We start from the raw sequence: 23,016 nt of genomic DNA on the forward strand, positions 1-23,016 counted from the left end.
GTCACCCTCATTAAGGACACCTGTCTTAACTAGTCACCTGTATAAAAGACACCTGTCCACAGAATCAATCAATCAAGCAGACTCCAAACTCTCCAACATGGGAAAGACCAAAGAGTTGTCCAAGGATGTCAGAGACAAAATTGTAGACCTGCACAAGGCTGGAATGGGCTACAAAACCATTAGCAAGAAGCTGGGAGAGAAGGTGACAACTGTTGGTGCGATTGTTCGAAAATGGAAGGAGCACAAAATGACCATCAATCGACCTCGCTCTGGGGCTCCACGCAAGATCTCACCTCGTGGGGTGTCAATGGTTCTGAGAAAGGTGAAAAAGCATCCTAGAACTACACGGGAGGAGTTAGTTAATGACCTCAAATTAGCAGGGACCACAGTCACCAAGAAAACCATTGGAAACACATTACACCGCAATGGATTAAAATCCTGCAGGGCTCGCAAGGTCCCCCTGCTCAGGAAGGCACATGTGCAGGCCCGTCTGAAGTTTGCCAATGAACACCTGAATGATTCAGAGAGTGACTGGGAGAAGGTGCTGTGGTCTGATGAGACCAAAATAGAGCTCTTTGGCATTAACTCAACTCGCTGTGTTTGGAGGAAGAAAAATGCTGCCTATGACCCCCAAAACACCGTCCCCACCGTCAAGCATGGGGGTGGAAACATTTTGCTTTGGGGGTGTTTTTCTGCTAAGGGCACAGGACAACTTATTCGCATAAACGGGAAAATGGACGGAGCCATGTATCGTGAAATCCTGAGCGACAACCTCCTTCCCTCTGCCAGGAAACTGAAAATGGGTCGTGGATGGGTGTTCCAGCACGACAATGACCCAAAACATACAGCAAAGGCAACAAAGGAGTGGCTCAAGAAGAAGCACATTAAGGTCATGGAGTGGCCTAGTCAGTCTCCGGACCTTAATCCAATCGAAAACCTATGGAGGGAGCTCAAGCTCAGAGTTGCACAGAGACAGCCTCGAAACCTTAGGGATTTAGAGATGATCTGCAAAGAGGAGTGGACCAACATTCCTCCTAAAATGTGCGCAAACTTGGTCATCAATTACAAGAAACGTTTGACCTCTGTGCTTGCAAACAAGGGTTTTTCCACCAAGTATTAAGTCTTTTTTTGTTAGAGGGTTCAAATACTTATTTCACTCAATGAAATGCAAATCAGTTGCTATCTTTTATTTAAAGATATTTTTTCGATTTTCCTTTTGATGTGCTATCTGCCACTGTTACAATAAACCTACCATTGAAATGATACTGTTCTGAGACTTTTCATTTCTTTGTCATTGGACAAACTTACAAAATCAGTGAGGGGTCAAATAATTATTTCCGCCACTGTATATAGCGGGAGAATTCTGTAGCTTTTACTCGTCACTATGTAACCTAGACAAAGAGAAGATGAAAGCAGATTCTAGCCAACACGACTTAGGGGAATGTATAGATACCTTCCTTAAATCCATTACAATACCCACCTTGTCAATGGACGGTAGGTCCAAATTGCTGGAGCCCTTTACAAGTGAGGCGGTAGATAAGATCCTTAGCTCTATACCAACAGGCAAAAGCCCAGGCCCAGATGGCTACCCCATTTATTACTATAAGAAATATAAACATATCCTGACCCCATACTTTGTGAGACTCTGTAATGACCTGCTACAGGGCTCTACCCTCCCTGCTGAAGCCCAAGAAGCGCATATTACCATCATCCACAAGGAAGGGAAAGACCAAGAGTTGTGCGGTAGTTACAGACTCGTATCTCTCCTAAATACAGATCTGAAGTGGTGGGCCAAGCTGCTAAGTCACAGGGTTGCCTCACTGCTCCCCAGCCTTATAGGTGAAGAGCAGGTGGGATTTGTTTTGGGCAGGGAGGGCAGACATAATGTTAGCAGAGTCTTACATGCGGTTTCTTATGCCCACTCTAAAAAGATGCCCCTAGTTCTGTAAGGAACCGACGCAGAAAAAGCGTTCGACAGGGTGGGCTGGAAATTTATGCAGAAAACTCTGGAAGCCTTTGGATTCCCGGATAGATTTGTACAGGCAATATTCACGATGTACTCCTCCCCCTCGGCCCGTATACTGGTGAATAATACACTGTCAGACTCCTTTAGCATTGGAAATGGTACCAGGCAGGGATGTCCACTATCTCCTTCACTCTTAATATTAGCCATGGAAACGTTGCTGCTTAAATCCAGGCAGTCCCCTAATATTAGTGGATTAAGAATAAATAAATTTGAACACAAAATGGCAGCGTTTGCCGACTATTTGTTAATGTTTATCTCAAACCCGGAAATAGCCATGCCATATGCATTGGATATCTTTGAGGCATTCGGTAAAGCATCTAATTTTAAGATTAACTTTGACAAATCAGAGGCTTTAGGGGTTTTGGTTTCTCCTTCCCAGTTGAGAATAATAAGAGACATGACCTTTAAATGGCCTGCTAAAGCAATCAAGTATTTGGGGATCATGATACCTGCTAACTTAAACTTGCTTCACTAACTCAACTATGCCCCTTATTAGCTAAGATACAGTCTACCTTGGCAGGATTCTCAAAGAAAATGCTATCTTGGCTGGGAAGGAAAAATGCACTAGTCACATTCATCCTTCCACAATTGTTATACCTATTTTGATCTCTCCCGATCTCCATACCTAACACATTTCAAACCAAATTAAAGTCGGTTTTTGGGAAATTTCTCTGGGATAGTAAAAAGCTAGAGTACCCTACTCGCTTTTCACTAGGAAAAAGAAACAAGGTGGCATCTCTCTACCAGATGTTAACATGTATTTACAGGCCATACACTTAGAAAGATGGTTGGCACTGACTCAACCTGAGCCGGTCCCTATACATGTCGATATGGAAAAATCCCTGTTAGGGAGACAAAGAGAATTCCTGCTATGGTGTAAAGCGCCCTTACCGTGTAAACAGGATCTACCATATGATCTAATCAGAAGCACAATATATAGATGCCAAAATTCAAACGAGCTGAATATGGGAAAGAATAAACTGTCCCCCCTAACCCCCCTTCATATATTACCACAGATACTCGCAAGACGCCCTCTGGAAACCACAAAAGTCTGGTCATCTCTAGCTCATCTTAGGCTACTTTCACACTAGCGTTCAGAGCGGATCCGTCTGGGGTCTGCCCAGACGGATCCGCTCATATAATGCAGACTTGGGATCCGTTCAGAACGGATTCGTCTGCATTATATTGTAGAAAAATTTCTAAGTGTGAAAGTAGCTTCAGACGGATCCGTCCAGACTTTACATTGAAAGTCAATGGGGGACGGATCTGTTTGAAAATTGAGCCATATAGTGGCAACTTCAAACGGATCCCTCCCCATTGACTTACATTGTAAGTCTGGACGGATCCGTTTGCCTCCGCACGGCCAGGCGGAAACCCGAAGCAGCGTTCGGGTGTCCGCCTGCTGAGCGGAGCGGAGGCTGAACGCTGCCAGACTGATGCATTCTGAGCGGATCCGCGTCCACTCAGAATGCATTAGGGCAGTACGGATGCGTTCGGGGCCGCTTGTGAGCCCCTTCAAACGGAACTCACAAGCGGAGCCCCGAACGCTAGTGTGAAATTAGCCTTAGACTGGGTGATTTGTACAGCTCCAAAGCTAGTAGGGATTTCTATAGTGATATAACCGGTAATGCTAACATGCCGGGGGATATCCTACAAATTTGGGACTTTGAGAAATCTTGGACTGGTTTCGAGAGATACAACCACCTTCCTCTGCCTGATCCTACATGGCTGGAGAACTACATACTATTGCCCGTCCTGCCAGCTAAATGTTTATCCATAATATATAGACAACTGTTAAAGCCTAGAGACTCCCAAAGCCCCAACTATATACATAACTGGGAGAGAGAGTTGAACATACAACTAGATGATGACAGTAGGTCTTCCATCTTGGCCAACACTTTAATGGATTCTCTAACTGTATTAGAATTCAAGAAAACTCCTTCAAAACGACATCCAGATGGTATAGAACCCTAGAATTCCTTCACCGAATAAACTTATCTCCCTCAGACAAATGTTGGCTATGTTCATCAGGTGTTGGAAACATCTCACACATTTGGTGGTTTTGCCCCAAAATGAGAGAGTTCTGGTCAGGGATTGAATGTATAATTAATAAAATATGCCCTGATAAGGTAAATCTCTCAGCCCCATTAGTACTGCTATGGCTGCCTGAAGCGGACTTTAGGTCAAGTAAATCAAATCTGGCCACCCATATGATCACTGCAGCAAAACTACTTGTCCCGCTACAGTGGAAAGAGACAAACCCCCCGACTCTATCAATGTGGTATGAAAAGATGACACACCTCTGTCGCATGGAAGAGTTAATTGTCTGGGAGAACAAAACTAGGAAGGCTTTCCTGAACATATGGCAACCATGGTTAACACATATAAAGTAGAAATGGGAGTTAGACGCAAAGGGATGAGTCCAGATACGAATAAGAGATGTTCCAAGAGTTACTCATTTATTCGTTTATACAGAGATCACAACCATATTCTAAATGCATATAAGAACTTGGTCGACAATTAAATGTCCCTCCCTCTCTCAACCCTCCCCCCCTCCTCCCGCCTCTTCTCCTTTCCAATTTTCCTCCCTCTCTGAAATTTACCACTAACTTGTACTTTTATATCACATGTATACCTTGGTGATTAGCATTACGTTCATTGTATTGATTAAGAGGACCTGTATTCCATGTTTCTTGTGTTGTCAGGCATTTAGCCTCTGAAGGTTTTGCATAATGTACCAATTTTTTTGTGTGGAAATGGTTCACTAATTCACGAATGTACAATGACAATGACAAATGCCTCTCTGTCCTATTAAATTATTATTGTATACTACATGTGTATGCTCACTTTCTACTCTCACAAAACTCAATAAAAAGAGACTTGTTAAAAAATAAAAGATTGTGCACTGCACCCACACAACTAAATCTATTGTAGATCGCCGAGTTCAATTTGAGTTCCGATAACAGATCCTGTCCTATTCTCTCCCTCACAGCAGCATCCTCTCGCTACACTAAGCACAGCAGAGTGACGTGCAGCGCTACGTGACTCCAGCTTATATAGAGGCTGGGTCACATGCTGCACTGGCCAATCACAGCCATGCCATTAGTAAGCATGGCTGTGATGGCTTCTAAGGTCAGACAGTTAAATGCTTGTTGATTGGCTGCTCTGCAGCCTTTCAAGAAGCGCTAAGAAATCGCTGAACACCGAACCCGAACTTTTACTGAAATGTTAGAGTTCGGGTCCGGGGTCCCAAAATCCTAAAGTTCGGTACGAACCAGAACTTTACAGTTCGGGTTCGCTCAACCCTACTGATCAGCTAAAATTGATCGCAAATACTTTAAAAAGGCAACCAAAACCTGAAAGACGTGGAAGAAAGCAAAAAACTATCGTTCGAATGGATTGAAGAATAGCCAAAATGGCAAGGACTCAGCCAACAATCAGCTCCAGGAAGATCAAAGAAGGTCTAAAGTTACCTGTAAGTACTGTTACAATTAGAAGACGCCTATATGAAGCCAAGCTATCTGAAAGAAGCCCCCGCAAAGTTCCACTGTTAAAAAAAAGACGTGCTGAAGAGGTTACAATTTGCCAAAGAGCACATTGGCTGGCCTAAAGAGACATTTTTTGGACTGATGAAAGTAAGATTGTTCTTTTTGGGTCTAGTGGCCGGAGACAGTTTGTCAGACGACCCCCAAACACTGAATTCAAGCCACAGTGCTCTGTGAAAACAGTGAAGCATGGTGGCGCAAGCATCATCATATGGGGATGTTTCTCATACTAAGGTGTTGGGCCTATTTATCACATACCAGGGATCATGGATCAGTTTGAAAACATCAGAATACTTGGAGGTCATGCTGCCTTATGCTGAAGAGGAAATGCCCTTGAAATGGGTGTTCCAACAAGACAACGATCCAAACACACCAGTAAACGTGCAACATCTTGGTTCCAGACCAACAAGATTGACGTTATGGAGTGGCCAGCCCAATCCCCGTATCTTAATCCAATAGAAAACTTGTGGGGTGACTTCAAAAATGTAGTTTCTGAGGCAAATCCAAGAAATGGAGAGGAACTGTTGAATGTAGTCCAATCATCCTGGGCTGGAATACCTGTTCACAGGTGCAAGAAGTTGGTTGACTCCATGCAACACAGATGTACAGCACTTCCCAGAAACAGTTGTTATACAACTAAATATTAGTTAAGCGATTAAAAGGAAAGCAAAATCTTAAAAAAATGTTTAGTTTGTATAGTGAATGTTTGAGTTTGTAAAGAAGAATACAAATACTGCTATTTTTTTTTTCTTAACAGTCTAATATAAACTTTTCTTAAAAATTTTTTTAGAGGAACAACACAAATTTGAGATATTTTTCTTCATGTTTTGATTTGGAATAGAATGTGTAGTGTTCCCAATGCATTTGTGTGTATGGAAATAAAAGCTATTAGAAGGATTTTGAGCTTTATTCACTTTTTTAAACACACTGCTATTACTTTGAACACAACAGTATTAGATCTGAGACAATTTTCCCATTCGTGCCCAATGGGCAATCAGGGGGATCCAACTGGCTATTCCTTCCTTCGTACACCCTAAATGTTGCCGGTACCACTTTCGCACAACTTATACATCTTGACACATCTTGGGTATACATTTCTCAAAATTTCCCATTAAGTTATGAGGAAAGGGGTCACAGTTTATAAAATCTGTCTTGCCCAGCTGGATTGTCGCTGCGACAAAGGGAATTATCATTGAAATGTTAAAATCTCAACAAACTTTTGAAACGTGACCTGGCCATTACAGACATAAAAATTGGCATATGATATATGGGATTTCTGGACCAGTAGGATGTCAGCTCAGCTTTTTTGGTGATTCCCATATTGAATGTTAGGGCAAGGAATTTTTTTTTTTAATTCTGGCACATTAGTTGGCCTCCAAAATTTTGGTTTTGCATAAGATGAATTTGGATTTTCTGCCAAATATTGCCAGGCATATAAATTTGTCTGATGCACAATTTCCTCTAAAAGTTCCTCAGTAATAAAAAGTAAAAAAAAAAATCGAGGCGGGAAAAATTTACAGTTTGCAGATTAATGCCGGCTTGTGCTCAAAATGGTGTAATGTTGGCATATTATTTGAGGGGGACCATACCAGATTTGTCAGACTGGGCAGATTGTGTTTGAGGCTGACTATGGATCTCGGCGCTGGTAGTTTTACACACAGATTCACTACCCCCCCTCTCTTGAGTGCATGTCCCAACCATGTCTTGGCATGGGGGTAACTATTGTAGGTCACATGTACACATGATTAGGCAGATAACCCCCATGGTTTTGCAACTCATAAAAGTTATTGATGTAATATGATAGCGCCATCAAGGTGCTAGTGAACATTTTGCCTATCATGTGGAGTTACGTGCGACAGAGCCACATTTGTATGTTCCTGCAATTTTCAGTGGAGGCCACATGTTTGTTTCCTTAGGTTTCAAGAAATAATGGACCAACCTGTCCTTCAAGTTTCTACCTCTATACGATATGTAATGGAAGGGGTGTCCCCTTGTAATTTACCTAGATCTGGGTCGGTCTTCATGACACAACAATACTTAGTCTTATGGTATCCCCACTTTCAACGGGTTGCTTGGGGGGTAAGCATGGTCTCCCAATACAGTATGCATGATGATACACCTCATTTAACAAATGATCGGCATACCCTCCTCTACTAAATCTTCCCCTCAGGTCATATGCTGCCAGTTTAAATTAGACACATTTGAGCAGTTCTTCTTACCCTCAAATACTGTCCCTTGGGTATACCCTTCAGAAGTGTCCAGGGGTGCCAACTCTCCCATCTGAGGAGATTTGTTCGTAACAGTTGGTTTGTGATACATTCTGGACTTTACGTTGCCATTAGTATTCTTAAAGGGGTTGTCCGGGTTCAGAGCTGAACATGGACATACCTCCATTTTCACCCAGGCAGCCCCCCTGACTTGAGTATCGGAGCATGAACTGCTAAATCACGCAGGGCAAAGTCATTGACGTATTGGGCTCTCCATGGGGCTGCCAGGAAGCCCGGTGACTTCACCGGCACGGATGGGCGGGCTTTAGCCAGTAAAATGGCTAGGGCAGCGCTAAAGCACGCCCATCACAGCCGGTGACGTCACCGAATACACCGCCTGGCAGTGTGCGATTGTAAACAAGAGAGCCCTTGCCCTGCGCGATCTAGCGCAGGGCAAAGAAGAGCATCGGAGCATGAACTGCTCCGATGCTCAAGTCAGGGGGGCTGCCGGGTTCAAATTATGGGTATGTCCGGGTTCAGCTCTGGACCTGGACAACCCCTTTAAAGATGAATAATTAAAGGAAGGTCATCTCAATCAGGAATAGTAGATGCAAACAGCAGGCCCAAATCATTAGTACTGAGCATACCCATAAACTCCATGAATTGTTCCTCACTTTCTTACCAGAAGATCAGCACATCTATTTATCTATTCCATAGACATTTAACTCCTCAGATGCTGTGGTCACATATGAAGAGGCTAAAACTCAGAAGTGCAGTTTTCCAGGTCAAGCACACTTTCCTCCGGCTGAGATAGGGGAAAGCGCCCTGCTCTAATAAGGAGCAAGAGCCTGTACTAGGCTTCCAGGCTCGTTATTAGAATATCCAAGTTCAGGCTAGCATGTTGCAGCACTGGCAGAAATTTCTGTACAGAATAATGGACCATTTTCCATTATTTTGTACAAGTTGCAATCTGATGATTGCAAATTGTGGTCCACTTGGGGACCTAACAAAAAGTATTTCAAATAAAAATTTGAAATCACCCCCTTTACCCTAAATAAAAATAGACAAAAATAACTCATGGGCATCACAGTGTGTGCAAAAGCACCCGTACTATGAAAACATTAAGAAAGTTAGCCCACACAGTAAAAAAAAAATGGCCGATTCACCACTTTATCCTCCAAAAATGAATAAAAAGTCACACACACCAAAAATGGTCTTAGCAAAAACGCAAGAAAAACTATACATATGTGGTATTACCGGATTCATACTGACCTGGAGGTCAGTTTTACTGCGTAGTGAATGCGGTTTAAAAAAAAAAAAGACAACTGTAAAACTATGGCAGGATAGCATTTTTGTTTTTAATTCCACCCCATTTGGAAGATTTTCCGGCTCCCCGCTACATCCTATGTAATATTAAATGGTAGCAATAGAAAGTACAACTTATCCCGCAAAAAAACAAGCCCCCAAACGGTTATACAAACTGAAAAATGTCAAATTAAAATCCCCATGTCAAAACAGGGTTAACACATCCATGGTATCTCTCATATTTGATGGTAGAGAAATTAAAAAGGGTGTAGAATCATGTCCACATATACACATATAACATTTTGGGATACATGCAACATCTTGTTTGTTTTTTGTTGAAATTTTTTTGAAGGCAAGGCAACAAAAAAAAAGACTATTTTTTTTTAACAGCATTTACTACACAGGTTAAATAATGTGATAATTTTATATATTGGATGATTACAATGTGGTAATATGGTTTACATTTTTAACATCTGTGAAATTAAAAACTGGATTGGTTTTGTAGATAAAACAATAATGCACTACTACAATCATTATAGGGTTGTTCAGATTTTTTTAACGTTCAAACATTGGGACCCATGGAGAAAACCATACTCATCTTGTTCCTGCATGCCTGCTTTCGCCTCTATGGTTCCAAGGCTTTTCTCAATGGACTTCTGGCCTCCATCTGTGTCAACTTACTGCATGGACAGGGTCCTGTTCATCACTACACAGTTGGATCATGTGCCACTTGGTGATACATCACTACTTAAGTTATTCATTGTCTTCAACAACGTACATGACCCCATCCGTGCAGTAAAATAACAGACAGAAGGGGACCAAATGTCCAGTGAAGACAGCCCAGGAGCCAGAGATCTGGAACAAGCAGGAACAAACGACTTAAGTATGGTTTTCTCCATAGGACAACCCCTTTAAAGTATTGGAAACTATGGTCATCTCTTGTAAAGGCATTAAAAAAAACGAAAAAAAACCACCACAAACATTTACCTCAATATCTTCAATAATTTTGGGATAAAGTGATCTGTAAAATGAGTTGGGTGGTCCATCAGTAGGTCTGTTCTTAAAAAGATATTGATCCCTGGAAAGCAAAAGTCAGTTACAACCAATACTAAAGTTTTGGGAAAATTACTAAATTGAACGGCATAGGAGTCAACACTTACCATCCTCTTCTTTCTGATAGACCCTTCCACAACAGATCTGTACGGACCATTCTCTCAATAAGTTTTTTCCACAGCATGCCTTCTGAAATAACTCTTTGCCATTCTTTACATACAAGTTCTGCTGCACAGAGCGATCGAGCATCCAAGTAGGACAGTATATTTTCTGCAATATGCTCCAATCCCTGTTCTACAAATGAGGAGAGTCATCAAGAAATGTCAAACCAGCTTACATTTTAGGTACAATTTACTATGCAAGGAATGATATATCAAACTGTACAAAAAAAATACGGTATATCAAAAAATCTGAACTTCATTTGACACTACTGGCAAGTTCCAGATAACCACAAATATCCAATTGCTGTATGATGCACACTATGCTCAATACAACCTATCAATTGTACAAAGCGATAATATGGAGCCAATAGACATCAGAACTACTTTTCCTTGGTTTTTCATTTCATTTGGAGGTTATTTTTTCCGGTTGTATACAATATTAGGCATCCTGCACATGACCATATTCGTTTTGAGAAAAAATAGATGTCGTCCATGTTGCAATTTTTTTTTTTATTATAATTTTTTTTTGCTGACCCATTGACTTCAGTGGTTATGTAGTCAGTATTTTGCGGCCAAGAATAGGACATGTTCTATCTTTATGCAGAACGTACACAAATGCGGACAGCAAACTGATGACATCCGAGTGCAGCCCCATTTTTTTGCAATTCACAACAAATGCGGATCTGGCATGGATACAAAATATGGTTGTGTGCATAAGCCCCTAACCCGATACAAAACAAAATTGTGATATGCACTATTGGATGCCATAATCAAGTTGGTTTAGTTCTAATGAACCATAAGTACTCAATATGGCAATTCCAGCCCAAAAAAAAAAATGGAACTTGATATCACCAAAACTACCGTCATTCTGATTTGCTGTAGACCCTACTGGAGGCCCAAACATCCCCCAAGACATTTGCTATCCCAGACATACAGTACAAACTTCTCTAACAGCTGAAGTAACCCCTCAACAGAGGGTTTATTCAGGAGTGGAGCAGGGACTTTGACACGAAGTGGACAGAATTAGATGTCAAGAATCTGTACCGATTTTCACATGGCATTTCTAGATGCACACGATTACAGGAAAATTCTTTCAAACTGCTCACAAGATGGTACGTCACCCCGGTATGTCTCAAGCAAATGAAATGCCTTGGATCTGACATTTGTTAGAAATGAACCCAGTCACAAGGCACCTATTTTCATATGTGGTAGTTTTGATCAGTTCTGCAGCCTTTCTGGTGAGAAGTTATGGGTTTCTGCAGACTTTCTGGTCGGAAGTTATAGGGTTGATTAAATAAATCTGCTTCCTACATAACTCCATTATCCCCCATGTCAGTATTACTTAACATCAGATTACAAGATATCCCCACAATAAACTGAAACTAGTACCTCATCTGGCATCAGCAGCCAAATCTCTAATTCCACAACACTGGAATCATCCAACTTCCCCCACTCTGTCACAGTGGCTGCAGAAGGTGGACCACATATACCACATGGAGGAATTATCAGCCTGAGAAACTAGATCACACCTCAATTTCCAGCGGATTTGGGTCGATTGGACATAATTTCAGAAAACAAGTTCTTTCCTTCACAAACTCTCAGACTCTATTCAGTCTATGTATCCTCACAGTTAAATAATTGCACATGATCACTTCCGCTCTACCCCCTCCCATCCCCCCATTGATAACCAATGTTATATTCTATTAGACATCGCAATACATCTTAGGCTACTTTCACACTAGTGTTCGGGTGTCCGCTTGTGAGCTCCGTTTAAAGGCTCTCACAAGCGGCCCCGAACGGATCCGTCCAGTCCTAATGCATTCTGAGTGGAGGCGGATCCGCTCAGAATGCATCAGTCTGGCAGCGTTTGTCCTCCGCTCCGCTCAGCAGACGGACACCTGAACGCTGCTTGCAGCGTTCGGGTGTCCGCCTGGCCGTGCGGAGGCAAACGGATCCGTCCAGACTTACAATGTAAGTCAATGGGGACGGATCCGTTTGAAGTTGACACAGTATGGCTCAATTTTCAAACGGATCCGTCCCCCATTGACTTTCAATGTAAAGTCAAAACGGATCCGTTTGCATTATCATGAACAAAAAAAAAAAAAAAAAAAAAAAAAAAAAATTATTATTTTTTTGTTCATGGTAATGCAAACGGATCCGTTCTGAACGGATCTAAGCGTTTGCATTATAGGAGCGGATCCGTCTGTGCAGATACCAGACGGACCCGCTCTGAACGCAAGTGTGAAAGTAGCCTTTGAAGACCACATGTCTAAAGAGCTCTTCCCCCGGTTCGCCTCATTCAATTTAACACAACAGAGCTAGGAAGGGGGAGACTTGGAGAGGAGGCGCCTTGATTATCTACGTCATTACCTGTGTTTGTTAGGCACTTCAATCTTTGTATTATGTATTATTCTCAATCTTGAAAATCAATAAAAAGATAATTGAAAAGAAAAAGAATAGGGCCCAATAATGACACCTGAGGTACTCCAGTAGTGACAGTGACCCAATCTGAGTGTGTACCATTAATAATCACCCTCCGTTTTCCATCACTGAGCCAGTTACTTACCCAGATTATTTTTTTTATGTGTAGTTAAAGAATATTATATAGCTTGAGAACGGCTACAGCATAGAGCCGAAACCTTGCATGTCCTGTCTGGGTAAATAAAGATTTTTGTACTTTTTTATCTTATGGAGTGCTGCCCACTTTTTTGACTTTTATGCATTGGACTTGCTATATCCTTATTGGGCCAGTTGCACCCCCCTTGTTTTCTTTAGAGATGGTGCTGCCACTTTTTTTCTATATATATATATATATATATATATATATATATATATATATCCCCATATACACATAAATCTATTTATTGGGTAGTGTTAGTGTAGATTTTTGCTGTGTGGGTGCGTGCGTCCTGCACCTGCTGAGCGCTGATCAGAAACATCCATTTTTCTGAGCGGTCTTCTCAGTTTACTTTGCAGATTATAATTTTTTTGGTGTAGTAAGATTAGGTCCAAGTATATTTAGACACTGACAAATTTTGTTTTTATTACGTGTTTACTAAAATAAATTCAAGTTATAGTTATATAATGGACATGGACAAAGTCCAGACTTTTAGCTTTCATTTGACGGTATCCACATTTAAATTGGATGAAGGGTTTAGGAGTTCCAGCTCCTTTACATGTGGCACCCTGTTTTTTAAAGGGACCAAAAAGTAATTGGACAATTGACTCAAAGGCTGTTTCATGGGCAGGTGTGGGCAATTCCTTCATTATTTAATTCTCAATTAAGCACATAAAAGGCCTGGAGTTGATTTGAGGTGTGGTGCTTGCATTTTGAAGATTTTGCTGAGAAGCAAACACGCGGTCAAAGGAGCACTCCATGCAGAAAAAAAAGGCCATCCTTCATCTGCGAACACAGAAAAAACCCATCCAAGAAATTGCTACACTATTATGAGTGGCAAAACATACAGTTTGGTACATGCAGAGAAAGAAAGCAAGCACTGGTGACCTCAACAATGCAAAAAGACCTCGACACCCACGGAAGACAACAGTGATGGATAATTGCAGAATAATTACCATGGTGAAGAGAAAACCCTGTCAAAACAGCAAACCAAGTGAACAACACTACAGGATATAGGCGTATTAATATCCAAATCTACCATAAATTGAAGACTGCATTAAAGTAAATAGAGGGTTCACTGCACGGTGCAAGCCACTGATAAACCTCAAGAATAAGGCGGCTAGATTGGACTTTGCTAAAAAAAAAAAAAAAAAAAAAACACATCTTAACCCCTTAGGGACTCAGCCCTATTTCACCTTAACCACCTCAGCTCCCCTAGCTTAAACACCCTTAATGACCAGACCACTTTTTACACTTCTGCACTACACTACTTTCACCGTTTATTGCTCAGTCATGCAACTTACCACCCAAATGAATTTTACCTCCTTTTCTTCTCACTAATAGAGCTTTCATTTGATGGTATTTCATTGCTGCTGGCATTTTTACTTTTTTTGTTATTAATCGAAATTTACAGAAATTTTTGAAAAAAAATTACATTTTTCACTTTCAGTTGTAAATTAAAAAAAAAAACAACACATCTATATATACATATTTTCTAAATTTATCGTTCTACATGTCTGATAAAAAAAAAATGGTTTGGGTAAAAGTTATAGCGTTTACAAACTATGGTACAAAAATGTGAATTTCCGCTTTTTGAAGTAGCTCTGATTTTCTGAGCACGTCATGTTTTTTGAGGTTCTACAATGCCCAGACAGTAGAAAAAACCCACAAATAACCCCATTTCGGAAAGTAGACACCCTAAGGTATTCGCTGATGGGCATAGTGAGTTCATAGAACTTTAGATTTTTTGGCACAAGTTAGCGGAAAATTATGATTTGTATTTTTTTTTTTTCCTTACAAAGTCTCATATTCCACTAACTTGTGACAAAAAATAAAAACTTCCATGAACTCACTATGCCCATCACGAAATACCTTGGGGTGTCTTCTTTCCAAAATGGGGTCACTTGTGGGGTAGTTATACTGCCCTGGCATTTTAGGGGCCCTAATGTGTGGGAAGTAGTTTGAAATCAAAATGTGTAAAAAATGCCCTGTGAAATCCTAAAGGTGCTCTTTGGAATGTGGGCCCCTTTGCCCACCTAGGCTGCAAAAAAGTGTCACACATCTGGTAGCGCCGTACTCAGGAGAAATTGGGAAATGTGTTTTGGGGTGTCATTTTACATATACCCATGCTGGGTGATAAATATCTCGGTCAAATGCCAACTTTGTATAAAAAAAATGGGAAAAGTTGTCTTTTGACAAGATATTTCTCTCACCCAGCATGGGTATATGTAAAAAGACACCCCAAAACACATTGCCCTACTTCTTCTGAGTACGGCGATATCAGATGTGTGACACTTTTTTGCAGCCTAGGTGAGCAAATGGGCAAACATTCCAAAGAGCACCTTTCGGATTTCTTAGCGCATTTTTTACACATTTTGATTTCAAACTACTTCTCACACATTAGGGCCCCTAAAATGCCAGGGCAGTATAACTACTCCACAAGTGACCCCATTTTGGAAAGAAGACACCCCAAGGTATTTCGTGATGGGCATAGTGAGTTCATGGAAGATTTAATTTCTTGTCACAAGTTAGTGGAATATGAGACTTTGTAAGAAAAAAAAACATAATTTTCTGCTAACTTGTGACAAAAAATAAAAAATTCTAGGAACTCGCCATGCCCCTCATGGAATACTTTGAGGTGTCTTCTTTCCAAAATGGGGTCACTTGTAAGGTATTTATACTGCCCTGGCATTTTAGGGGCCCTAATGCGTGAGAAGTAGTTTGAAATCAAAATGTGTAAAAAATGCCCTGTGAAATCCGAAAGGTGCTCTTTGGAATGTGGGCCCATTTGCCCACCTAGGCTGCAAAAAAGTGTCACACATCTGGTATCGCCGTACTCAGGAGAAGATGGGCAATGTGTTTTGGGGTATCATTTTACATATACCCATGCTGGGTGAGAGAAATATCTCGGCAAAAGACTTTTCCCATTTTTTTATACAAAGTTGGCATTTGACCAAGATATTTATCTCACCCAGCATGGGTATATGTAAAATGAGACCCCAAAACACATTCCTCAACTTATCCTGAGTACGGCGATACCACATGTGTGACACTTTTTTGCAGCCTAGATGCGCAAAGGGGCCCAAATTCCTTTTAGGATGGCATTTTTAGACATTTGGATCGTCTGAATGCCAGGGCAGTATAAATACCCCACATGTGACCCCATTTTGGAAAGAAGACACCCCAAGGTATTCAATGAGGGCCATGGAGAGTTCATAGAATTTATTTTTTTGGGCACAAGTTAGCGGAAATTGATTTTTTTATTTATTTTTCTCACAAAGTCTCCCTTTCCGCTAACTTGGTACAAAAAGTTCAATCTTTCATGGACTCAATATGCCCCTCAGCGAATACCTTGGGGTGTCTTCTTTCCAAAATGGGGTCACATGTGGGGTATTTATACTGCCCTGGCATTTTAGGGGCCCTAAAGCGTGAGAAGAAGTCTGGAATATAAATGTCTAAAAAAATTTACGCATTTGGATTCCGTGAGGGGTATGGTGAGTTCATGTGAGATTTTATTTTTTGTCACAAGTTAGTGGAATATGAGACTTTGTAAGAAAAAAAAATAATAAATATATCAATTTCCGCTAACTTGTGCCAAAAAAATGGAGCCTTACAGGGGGGTGATCAATGACAGGGGGCTGATCAGGGAGTCTATATGGGGTGATCATCCCCCTGTCATTGATCACCCCCCTGTAAGGCTCCATTCAGACGTCCGCATGTGTTTTGCGGATCCGATCCATGGATCCGGAAAACACATACGGACGTCTGACTGGAGCCTTACAGTGGGGTGATCAATGACAGGGGGGTGATCAGGGAGTCTATATAAGGGTGATCACCCCCCTGTCATTGATCACCCCCCAGTAAGGCTCCATTCAGACGTCCGTATGTTTTGCGGATCCGATCCATGGATCAGTAAAACACAAATGGACGTCTGAATGGAGCCTTACTGGGGGGTGATCAATGACAGGGGGGTGATCAGGGAGTCTATATGGGGTGATCACCCCCCTGTCATTGATTACCCCCCTGTAAGGCTCCATTCAGACGTCCTTATGTGTTTTACGGATCCACGGATCGGATCCGCAAAATACATATGGACGTCTGAATGGAGGCTTACAGGGGGCTGATCAATGACAGAAGGGTGATCAGGGAGTATATATGGAGTGATCAGGGGTTAATTTGGGGTTAATAAGTGACAGGGGGGGTGTAGTGTAGTGTGGTGCTACTTATTACAGAGCTGCCTGTGTCCTCTGGTGGTCGATCCAAGCAAAAGGGACCACCAGAGGACCAGTTAGCAGCTATATTAGACGCTGTTATCAAAACAGCGTCTAATATACCTGTTAGGGGTTAAAAAAAAAAAGATCGCATCTACAGCCTGCCAGCGAACGATCACCGCTGGCAGGCTGGAGATCCACTCGCTTACCTGCAGTTCCTGTGACCGCACGCCTGTGTGCGCGCGTCCACAGGAAATCTCGCGTCTCGCGAGATGACGCATATATGCGTGACTCTGCCTGGGTGAGCCGCCTCCGGAACGCGATCCTGCGTTAGGCGGTCCGGAGGCGGTTAAGGACTTCGCTATTTTTTGCAAATCTAACCAGTGTCACTTTAAGTGCTGATAACTTTAAAATGCTTTGACTTATCCAGGCCATTCTGAGATAGTTTTTTCGTCACATATTGTACTTCATGACACTGGTAAAATGAAATAAAAAAAAATATTTTTATTTATAAAACAAAATACCAAATTTCAAAAAAAATTGTAAAAAATTGCAAATTTCCAAGTTTCAATTTCTCTACTTTTATAATACATAGTAATACCACTAAAAATAGTTATTACTTTACATTCCTCATATGTCTACTTTGGATCATTTTGGGAATGATATTTTATTTTTTGGGGATGTTATAAGGCTTAGAAGTTTAGAAGCAAATCTTGAAATTCTTCAGAAATTTTCAAAAACCCAATTTTTAGGGTTCAGGTCTGAAGTCACTTTGCGAGGCTTACATAATAGAAACCACTCAAAAATGACCCCATTCTAGAAACTACAACCCCCAAGGTATTCAAAACTGATTTTACAAATGTCGTTAACTCTTTAGGTGTTCCACAAGAATTAATGGAAAATAGAGATACAATTTCAAAATTTCACTTTTTCAGCAGATTTTCCATTTTAATAATATTTTTCCAGTTACAAAGCAAGGGTTAACAGCCAAACCAAACTCAATATTTATGGCCCTGATTCTGTAGTTTACAGAGACACCCCATATGTGGTCGTAAACCGCTGTTTTTTTTTTATACCATGTCCCATTTGAAGCCCCCCTGATGCACCCCTAGAGTAGAAACTCCATAAAAGTGACCCCATCTAAGAAACTACACCCCTTAAAATATTCAAAACCGATTTGACAAACGTTGTTAACCCTTTAGGTGTTCCACAAGAGTTATTGGCAAATGGAGATGAAATCTCTGAATTTCAATTTTTGGGCAAATTTTCCATTTTAATAAATTTTTCCCAGTAACAAAGCAAGGGTTAACAGCCAAACAAAACTCAATATTTATGGCCCTGATTCTGTAGTTTACAGAAACACCCCATATGTGGTCGTAAACAGCTGTACAGGCACACAGCAGGGCGCAGAAGGAAAGGAATGCCATACGGTTTTTGGAAGGCAGATTTTGCTGGACTGGTTTTTTTGACACCACGTCCCATTTGAAGGCCCCCTGATGCACCCCTAGAGTAGAAACTCCAAAAAAGTGGCCCCATTTTAGAAACTACGGGATAGGGTGGCAGTATTGTTGGTACTAGTTTAGGGTACATATGATTTTTGGTTGCACTTTTTGTGAGGCAAGATAACAAGAAATAGCTGCTTTGGCACCGTTTTTATTTTTTGTTATTTACAACATTCATCTGACAGGTTAGCTCATGTGATATTTTTATAGACCGCGTTGTCACGGATGTGGCGATACCTAATATGTATACTTTTTTTAAATTTATGTAAGTTTTACACAATGATTTCATTTTTAAAGCAAAAAAAAAAAATCATGTTTTAGTGTTTCCATAGTCTGAGAGCCAGAATTTTTTCAGTTTTTGGGCAATTACCTTGGGTAGGGTATGATTTTTGCGGGATGAGATGACTGTTTTATTGGCACTATTCTGGGGTGCATATGACTTTTTGATCGCTTGCTATTACACTTTTTGTGATGTAAGGTGACAAAAAATGGTTTATTTAGCACAGTTTTTAGTTCAAATTTTTTACGGTGTTCATCTGAGAGGTTAGGTCATGTAATATTTTTGTAGAGCTGGTCGATTCGAACGCGGCGATACCAAATATGTATAATTTTCTTTTATTTATGTAAGTTTCACACTATAACAGCTTTTTTCAAAACAAAATATATGTTTTAGTGTATCCATATTCTGAGCCATATTTTTTTTATTTTTTGGGCGATTGTCTCAGGTAGGGGCTCATTTTTTGGGGGATGAGGTGATGGTTAGATTGGTACTATTTTGGTGGGCAAACGCCTTTTTGATCGCTTGCTGTTCTACTTTTTGTGATGTGAGGTGACAAAAAAATTGTTTATTTAGCACAGTTTTTATTTTTTATGGTGTTCATCTGAGGGGTTAGGTCATGTGATATGTTTCTAGATCCGGTCGATACGGACGCGGCGATACCTAATATGTATACTTTTTTACCCCCCCTATTTTTTACCAATTTTTTTTAAACTTTATTTGGGGAAAATGCCGTTTTTGTTTATTTTTACTTGAAACAAATTTTTCACATGACCCCCCCGGCGTTGTGACAGGATGCCCGCTGAATGATTTCAGCGGGCATCCTGTCACAATTAACCCCCGCCGCGGCGCAATCGCAGTTTAAACCCATGACGTATCGGTACGTCATGGATCCTTAAGGACTCGGGAAACATGCCGTACCGGTACGTCATGCGTCCCTAAGGGGTTAAAAAACCAGCACACTTCTGAAAGAACATTCTTTGGACAGATGAAACCAAGATCAACCTCTTCCAGAATGTTGGAAAGAAAAAAGTATGGCGAAGGCATGGTACAGTTCATGATCCAAAGCTTACCACATCATCTGTAAAACTGCGGAGGCAGTGTGGATTGCTTGGGCATGCATGGCTGCAAGTGGTACTGGGTCCCTTGTGTTTCTTGATGATGTGACACAGGACAGTAGCAGCCGGATGAATTCTGGGGTTTTCAGAGACATACGTGTGCTCAAATCCATCTAAATGCAGCCAAACTGATTGTCCATCTGTATAATGAATACGCAGACCAATGACCCAAAATATAAAGCCAAAGCAACCCAGAACTTTATTCGGACATTTTCTACCAGACTCCAATTTACAGTAACACCATTGCCCAGAAGCGATTGAGTCAATTCTGAAATTCCTACACTACAACGACAATGCAGAGTGACCACCCCATAACAACCCAACATTTGACCGCCTGTTCAAGGTTAGGCCTGTACATGACCACTGTAACACCAGGTTTGCTGAGGAGTACACCCCTGATAAAAATGTCTGTGTAGATGAGAACCTATTACTTTTCAAAGGGAGGGTTAGATTTCACCAGTATCTGACTAGAAACAGGGCAAGGAATGGCATTAAGATTTACAAAATTTGTGAGAGTAGCTCCGGGTACACCCACAAGTTCCGCATTTATGAAGAAAAAGATTCCCGGAAGAACCCCCAGAATGCCCCCCCATCCTAGGAGTTAGTGGGAAGAAAGTATGGGATTAACTGCGCCCACTGCTGGATAAGGGTTACCACCTCTATCTGGATAACTATCATACTAGCATCCCCATATTCATGTCCCTAACTGCCAGAGGTACTGTGGCTTGCGGCACAGTGCGCAAAAATCAGGATAGATCCCTGATAGGGCAACCACTGAGAATGGGTGAAAGCAGGGCTCTCCTTTATGTCCTTTAATCTTTACCAGGAAAGATTAAAGGACCTTAACATGTATAGCTTGGAAGAAAGACGAGACAGAGGGATATGATAGAAACTTTTAAATACATAAAAAGAATCAACAAGGTAAAAGAGGAGAGAATATTTAAAAGAAGAAAAGCTGCTACAAGAGGACATAGTTTTAAATTAGAGGGGCAAAGGTTTAAAAGTAATATCAGGAAGTATTACTTTACTGAGAGAGTAGTGGATGCTTGCAATAGCCTTCCTGCAGAAGTGGTAGCTGCAAATATAGTTTAGGAGTTTAAGCATGCATGGGATAGGCATAAGGCCATCCTTCATATAAGATAGGGCCAGGGGCTATCCATAGTACTTAGTATATTGGGCAGAATAGATGGGCCAAATGATTCTTATCTGCCGACACATTCTATGTTTCCATGAGAACATGCTGGCGGTTAAGTACAAGGACAAGAGGGATGTTCTTTTACTGACCACAATTCACATTAACACCAGCTCCACTGCTCCTGTACGAGGTACCACAACCCCTACCCCCAAACCAGTTTGCCTACTACAATAGGCACATGGGAAGGGTTGATGTTTCAGATCAAGTTCTGAAGCCCTACAGTGCAACATGAAAAACTAAAGTGTGATACAAAAAGCTGTCCGTGCACCTCGTACAGACAGCAATGAACAATGCGCATGTGCCATTTCAATCTGCAGGCGACACAGGAACTTTGCTTCAGTTCCAAGAGGTGGTTATCAAGGCCATATTTTTTAAGGCCAGGCTGGAGCAGGTCCCAGTACTTCTGCAAGTCACGCTGCCCATGTTGTACCAGGGCAACATTTTCCAGGTCAAGTCTCCCAGACAGCAAGGAAGGAAAGGACCCAAAAAAGATGCAGGGTGTGTTCCAAAAGGGGATAAGGAAAGACAATTTGCCACTGTGAAACCTGCCTTGAAAAACCTGGCCTGTGCATGCAGGATTGTTTCAGAATCTACCACTCATCCATGGAGTATTAATTGAATTTTATCCGTTATGTACCCTGTAGTTTTACCACCTTATATCTGATTTAGTCTGCATAGTTTACATATCCACTTTTCACTAATGACTACATATTAACTTCTGTGAAACATTTGTTAGGTCAAAAGTGCCCTTTCCACCCCTTAAAATGTTTGTAGGGCGGTGCACTTTCCAAAAATTGATCACTTCTTGGTTTTTATTTTATTTCTGTGGACTCAGGAATATTTTAATGCGACATGGCACCTAAAATACACGTCTGCCAATTCAGGCCTGCCAGCAAAATCCATATTTTGCTGTTCCCCTGCTGTACGACCATACAGCAAGCTACAAGCACATATGGGGTGTTTCCTGAATGGGAGAAAATGGGGAACAAAATGTGGAGTGCATTTTCTCCTTTAACCCATTTTGAATAAGAAAAATTGGGGTCTGCTAGTAATTTTTCATTTTCACAGCCGTGTGCTTTTAAATCCTGCCTTGTTTGAGACACCTGTGTGCTGAAAAGTACCCTTTCCACCCATTAAAATGTTCGTACAGGGGTGCACTTTCCAAAATGGGACAATTTTTAGGGGGTTTCCACTGAAGGGCCACTTCAGGGTGTCTTCATAGCTCCCAATTATCATTCCAGGTAAATCCGCTCTCCAAAAGCCATTTGGTGCTCCTTCCACTCTGAAGCCTGCTGTGCGCCCATACATCAGTTTTTGAGCACATATGGGGTGTTGCCGTAATTGGGGAACAAAATGTGCAGTGCATTTTGAACGGTTACCTTTGGGAAAGTGGAAAATGTGGGTGTATAGCAACCTTTCCTTGAAAAAAAATTGCTATTTTTTATTTTCACTCTCTAGTGCCCTAATTCTAGGAAACACCTTTTGAGGTCAAAGTGCTCACTTCACACCTTGAAAGATACCTTGAGGGGTGTAGGTTCCAGAATGGGGTCACTTTTTGGGGGTTTCCATTGTAGGGCCACCTCAGGGTGTCTTCATATGCGATATAGCTCCCAATTACGATTCCAGCTAAATCCGCTCTCCAAAAGACTTCCACTCTGAAGCCTGCTGTGCGCCCATACATCAGTTTTTGAGCACATATGGGGTGTTTCTGTAAATGCCAAAATCAGGGTAATAGATTTGGAGTTTCGATTGGCTGTTAACCATTGATGTGTTGCAGAAAAATGGATTAAAGGAAAATC

At 41.3% G+C, this 23,016-nt stretch overlaps 1 protein-coding gene across 3 annotated transcripts in view; it reads right to left on the reverse strand.

Annotated features, from left to right (window-relative positions):
* The window catches only part of FBXW11 (F-box and WD repeat domain containing 11), a 785,504-nt gene that overhangs the window by 381,512 nt on the left and 380,976 nt on the right, over positions 1-23,016 (reverse strand). For all 3 annotated transcript variants that reach the window (XM_040404956.1, XM_040404965.1, XM_040404947.1), the window contains 2 exons: positions 10,244-10,430; positions 10,071-10,161 (listed from right to left, as the gene is read on the reverse strand). In XM_040404956.1, the coding sequence (XP_040260890.1) occupies positions 10,071-10,161; positions 10,244-10,430 (278 nt within the window). The remainder of the gene's footprint in view (positions 1-10,070; positions 10,162-10,243; positions 10,431-23,016) is intronic.

The sequence above is a fragment of the Bufo bufo genome, chromosome 1, assembly GCF_905171765.1.
Source record: "Bufo bufo chromosome 1, aBufBuf1.1, whole genome shotgun sequence".
NCBI lineage: Eukaryota > Metazoa > Chordata > Amphibia > Anura > Bufonidae > Bufo > Bufo bufo.